The 6121-nt window shown below is 39.2% G+C and overlaps 1 protein-coding gene across 2 annotated transcripts in view; it reads left to right on the forward strand.

Annotated features, from left to right (window-relative positions):
- The window catches only part of LOC129171027 (mitochondrial import inner membrane translocase subunit TIM16-like), a 115846-nt gene extending 110439 nt beyond the window's left edge, over positions 1–5407 (forward strand). Inside the window, exons 1-5 of one of the 2 annotated variants that reach the window (XM_054759316.1) lie at positions 356–443; positions 772–856; positions 2928–3067; positions 4799–4864; positions 5128–5407. In XM_054759316.1, the coding sequence (XP_054615291.1) occupies positions 441–443; positions 772–856; positions 2928–3067; positions 4799–4864; positions 5128–5214 (381 nt within the window). In that variant the 5' untranslated portion in view covers positions 356–440 and the 3' untranslated portion in view covers positions 5215–5407. Of the gene's footprint in view, positions 1–355; positions 444–771; positions 857–2927; positions 3068–4798; positions 4865–5127 lie in introns of those variants that run through there. The other variant, XM_054759317.1, reaches the window with a different exon arrangement.
- Positions 5408–6121: the final 714 nt, after the last annotated feature.

Here is a 6121-nt window from a genome sequence, read left to right on the forward strand (position 1 = left end):
AAAAAGTATATATAAAAAAATGACAGAGAAACAAGTTTTTGTGCTTTATTACCAATAAAATATATATATATATATACACAATGTACTTGCTAGTGGAAAAAAAGTAATTATAATAAGCTTCATATGTACAGTAGCCGATTATAAGCCTCAAAATGTAGTGTACATTGTTTTTTTAATCAATTAAAGATAGTTCAGCTTTCATATGAGGGCAATTCAATTTAACACAGTGGTTTGTTTTTACACGTACTGTATATAAAGGTGTGACTGCAGGGCATGAAAACAAAAGCTGCAGGTTTTCCTCCCGGCCGCAAGGTGTCAGTGTAATATGACGTGAGTACTTCCCTTCTGCTGTGAACTTTGACACTTCCGTAACCTTCACGCACTTCCTGCATGTGAAAACAAGACCTCCGTCCCCTTAAGGACGCGTGAAACCGTCGTAAATGGTGAGGAAAATGAGTTAATTTGACTTATAGTAAAGGTTTTGCTTCTGCTTGTTATTCTCGGCTGTTTGCTTTAGTGAGAGACGTTATCGTAGCTTCGCGGTTGTCACAGTTGCTTAAGAAGACGCTCTGCTTCCCGCGGTATGTTATTGATTTCAGTCAATTTATGCCTCAAGTCGTGTCCGTCGCTTGTGAAAAAGATTAAATGTTGACCAGACTGCCGCTAAACACTTTGTATTGTACAGTAATATAGCCGTTATATACTGCCTAAAGGGCACTACAGTACTGTTGTCATCGGTGTTTTAAATGATGGTTCCATTGTTTCCCACAGGCTAAATATTTAGCACAAGTCATCGTGATGGGAGTTCAGGTGGTGGGTCGTGCTTTTGCTCGGGCTTTACAGCAGGAATATGCAGGTAAGATAACCTAAATTCAAACATTGTCTTTTCTGAACACGTGTCTTGCCTCATGTCGTCGGTTGACACGGTAGACAGGCTGAGTGGAACTGTCATATCTGGGGAACGCTGGCCACAGTATTACCGTACTGACGCGAATATAAGACCACCCTGAAAGTGGTAGTGGACACTACCTCATTGCCATCATTGCCCCTACAACGTAAATAATTCGTTCCGAGAACCTTCATGTTATAGGGATTTTATGTTATACAAAGCGTAAAACACATGTAAATAGCCTAATCCGCTCCAAGATCTTCCCAAACACCCATTTTGGTCCCATTTCTATCACACACACACACACCACTGATCTAAAAGAAAAAGACTGGATCGAGCTTCTATTGTTTTATTTTTGAAGCCAATGGAAATTTGCGGCGGCCATCTTGGTGAGACCACTTTGCTGTGAGACAACAGTATGGCAACGCACTGGTAAAACTTCGATTGATCGTATAGCCACCAAAATCAACTGCTAAAGGTTATAACTACTCAGATTTATACGCTTTTGTGTCATTTATCAAGCTAGTAAGATGTATTTTAGCTTCGAGACGGACGAAAAATTGGCTGTGTGGCAGCCTGCAAACATTGTTTACGTACGGAATTTAAAGTCTATCTTTGTCTAATTATTTTCCTACGGTAAACCATTATTTTTTTTTATCTCAGGATAAGGTTAAGCCAGGAAGAAAGCAGAAATTTTGTCACATGTCTTCTACCTTTGCGTGAATCATGTGTGGTATCAGAATTAATGTAACTTGGTAGTTGTGGTAGCTTTTAAAAAAGCTGTTTTTTGGTACAAAAAGACATTAGATAAGTGCAAATACTCAAAGCCTACTGTAAAAAACTGCATAGAAATAATTTTATCATTGATTGCTAGGCTAGGCACCAAAAAAAGGCCTACAGTAGTTGTTACAGGAAGGTGTAACTAGAAAATTCTTGCAAAACCACCCATCAAAGTTCATACTTTAACTTTTGGTTACATTTCGAGAACTTTTCAAAGCAAAGCCGTTCAAGTAGTGGCACATATATCAGGTCAAAAAAAGGTGCCAAGTAAAAGTACTTACGAGTGGAAGGTTCTTGGGAAGTGCTTTTTAAGTTGTGTTTCCTCATCCTCGCTTCCTTCACTGGCACTCCTGATGTTTTTGATGATTTTTCACTAATTCTGCGTTCGTATACCAGCACAATCACAAAGCTGTGGCGCGTACGGTGGTCTCACCAAGATGGCGGCGATCGAAAAAATCTGGCTTCAAATTTTGGCGCGTGAAAACAATAGGTTGCTCGATCCAGTCTTTTTTTTTTTAGATCAGTGACACACACACACACAGACACGGAAGCGCTGGACACGTCAGCCAATGAGATGAGAGCGTCTGTGGTGCTCCGATAATCAGCCAATGAGAGCATGAAGCGTCAGAATTTGTGGATAACTTCCTGTTTCGTTTTGATCGACATCTTTTCCCTTTTTTCTTACCACTTCCACTTGGTTTAGGGCCCATGATTACGGTAATATTAACAGAAAGAAAAGTAAAGAAATTAAGAAGAGATTTCAATGCGTGCAAACTAGTTTAAGGGCGACTACGATGAGGAAGGGAGCTCACACACCAACCATGGACGTGCTGGATAAGTCAGCCAATGAGATAAGAGCGTAGGCGGTGCCCTGATAATCAGCCAATGAGAGCGTGAAGCGTCAGAAGGCGTCACCAAGTGTACTCTGTTAGTCTCTCTGTCGCTTGCACCGACTTGACGCTTTACGTTATATGGAATTCCTTACATAGTACATCCAAAAACTTTACATAAATTCTTTACGTTCAGTGGAATTTACGTAAAAGGGGGTTTACGTTATGCGAGGTACTACTGTATTCACAAACCTTCCTGTCAATCTCATTTGTGGAGCAGGGTAAGTCTTTAAAATTTACATTTAAAAAATCTAAACATTACCAAAAACTAATTTAAACAAATATTTAAAAAGCCCATCATTAGCATCATGAATTGACGTGTGGTAAGTGAAGTTCTTCAAAGGTGCTTTCCTGTCACATTTCTGTAGCGAGTCAGGCGGCAGCGCGTGCAAGAGGCAGCTCCGCAGCTCCGCTTTCGGCAGCAGCTACCAACATCACGGGGATGAGCTTGCAAGAGGCACAACAGATTCTCAACATCTCCACGTTAAACCCAGAGGAAATCCAGAAGGTGAAAAATACACTTTTGACATGTCTGATAGGAGGAAACAAACACAAAGAAGATGTGATGACATGATAAAAAGTGCATACTAAGTGTTTTTTATGTACAGTTGTCCCTCGCTACATCGCAGTTGGAACATCATGTCCCTCCCGCTATCTTGTTTTTTCACATATTAGTTCCTTAATAAATGGTTGCTGTTTTGTGGTTGCATACGACCTATTGTTAGTAAAAACTATTAGCATATTTAAGCGAATTGTACTTATTCTTGGCAATACAAATACAAGGCAGAATAAGCGTTCTTGATTGTGATTGTAGTATTCTACATTGGCCACACGTTGTCAGTAATTGTTCGGTGAGACAAGGAAGGGCCAGCTGTGATCCCAGAGCAGACTTTTATTGGAGGTTTAAATGGTCTCACAAGAGGCACAGTAATATTACCATAATAATAACACGGCTACTGTGGGGGCCATACACCACGGCAAGCTGAAACACAACTCTGAACCTACGGCGTCACTTCCTGTCCACCCGCCACTAAGTGTCCCCAAGGTAACACCTTTACTGTGACACACACGAGCAGAGGTTTTATTGGGCTCCTGTGATTGTATCTACTATGTTGGGTAATAGGAGTGGAATGGTGACTATAGGGGTGTTATTTCATGTTGAGAGGGCTCTAATAATAAGTTAAAAACTGTATTTAGAAGGTCGCAAACAGGTTTTCTATGCCTTAACTATGAAAATATCATTTATTTGCGGATAATATGGGCCATTATTTTATGAAAAAACTAATATGCAGTTACAAATCCCATACTTTTTGCATGTGTGTGTTTGTTGCGACGCACCGTTGTGGGTATGCTAAGTTTCTCCCACACTGCACAGACTACTGCACTGTCTTTTTACCGTCACCTCATATTTGGTCTGAAAAGCTGATACGATGTGGGAATGAATCAAGGAAAGTTTTGATGACCTTATTGAATGCTAATGTGCATATTTGTTGGTGCACAACCTTAAAGGAAAACTGCATTTAAAAACAAAAATGTTGCCCATCATTCACAATCCTTATGTGAAACATGAACACATCTTTCTTTCCCTTTTTAGTGCATTCTGACGAGAGAAAATGAGGTAGTATGAGCCAGCTAAGAATGCACGTCATGGGAGGTACCTATTTTGACACTGAAACCCTACCAAAACACCCTCAAACCAACGGCAACAGAGTTCCATTTCCACAAGTGACCTGATATGAACCAAGCTACAGCGATATTCTTATTGTAGAAGCTAAAACCAAAAACTGTATTTGTCTGGCGGAGTAACACGGCCGTCCCAATGAGAGCGGACATCTTAAGTGTCGTCGCTGTTTCTTTGCTGCTGTTGTTGATGGAAGTAGTGTTCGCTCCTATGGGCTATGTCACATCAGTGCCCCTAGGAAAGACGTTTGGGTGCAGGTTTCCCTTGAAGTTCATGCGTGCCAGCACACTGCCTGTTTTCCCACACATCCAAGAGTCTCATGGATGGTGGCTCTGTCTGTATTCTTGTCGTGCTGTTAATTTGATGTTGTTGCAGTCGTAGCTTTACACAACACATAGTAAATAAGACACATCAGATAGCTATGATGTTGGACGTTTTGTGTCTTTTCCTCAGATTCTCGTCAAAGTCAGACTTGTACGACCTCGGGGTTTCAGGTTCCATTGTCATTTATTGCCTGTTGTTTGCTAACACTTGATGTCATTGTGTGTTGCATTGCAGAGCTATGAACATCTTTTCAAAGTGAATGACAAGTCTGTGGGCGGTTCGTTTTACCTCCAATCAAAAGTAAGTATTCATGAGCTTAAGGTCTGTGTTGCTATGGTTACGTTGCTCCTAACCTTGCTGTCAAACGCAAGTCTGGCAGCTTGTCATTGCTGCCTCAGACCGCTCAAGCAATTATGAAAACAGGCATGTTGTCCAAAATATAAGACAGTTGTGATCATAAAAAGCACCCCTCATCTTTCGCCACTAACCTAACCACTACCCCCATCTCCCACCCACTGAAATCTCATGTGAAGTCACCATGGTGACGTTGTGTCTGTACGCAGGTGGTGCGGGCTAAAGAGCGTCTAGATGAGGAACTAAATATTGAAGCACAACAAAAGCAGAAGTCACCGCAAAACACGGAAACATGAAATATGAAACACACCCCCACCCTCTGTAAATTACCCCCAATAAATGTCACCCTTTCTCTACCTCTCCACTGTTTGCGTTTCATGTTCAAAACAGCCTTTTGTGTGATGGCAAATGTTTTAAAAATTACCATTGGGGGGCACCAGGAAGCATAGAATTACAAGATTTAAGTATTACTCGAAAAATGGATCATGTTTATGAAAAAAAGAATGAGGTCATAATATGATTAAAATAATTTGGAAAAAAATACAAGCAAAATATTACAAGATTTTTTTTTCTAAGAATGAATTCATTATTGGGTGGAAAAAAATATTCTTGATATTACAAGAAATTAAACAAATCTTGCCTCAGGGATATATTATAAAATTCAATTTTAAAGAACTCATAATATTCTCAAAAAAATCAAATATTAGGGAAACACTTATTGTAAAGTAATATTGCCAATGTGTAAGAATAAACCTGTCATATTACTTAAAGTAATATAGCCAATGTGTAAGAATAAACCTGTCATATTACTTAAAGTAATATAGCCAATGTGTAAGAATAAACCTGTCGTATTAGGAAAGGTTGTGAGACTAAAGTCATCATTTTAAAATAATATACTCGTACGTTTTTTGTTGGTTTTTTTTAGGGGAAAAAAGAAAAGTGGCAAAAAGAAGAAAAAGTTACATTTTTTGCACTACTAAAGTCAGACCATTTCAATAAAAAAGAAATCCAATTTTTACATCAATGAAGTTGTTAGAAAAAGTTGAATTATGTGACTCCATTATCGAATGAAGCAACAATATTGTGAGTTAAACTTTTTGTATGTTTTCATAATATTACACATTTAATCTTGTAATGCCACACCCTTTTTTGAAAAACGTAGATGTTACTTTTTTCTTTTGAGTGTGGCGCTAATACTGCTTG

Source organism: Dunckerocampus dactyliophorus, chromosome 18 (genome assembly GCF_027744805.1).
Source record: "Dunckerocampus dactyliophorus isolate RoL2022-P2 chromosome 18, RoL_Ddac_1.1, whole genome shotgun sequence".
In the NCBI taxonomy this organism is placed as follows: domain Eukaryota; kingdom Metazoa; phylum Chordata; class Actinopteri; order Syngnathiformes; family Syngnathidae; genus Dunckerocampus; species Dunckerocampus dactyliophorus.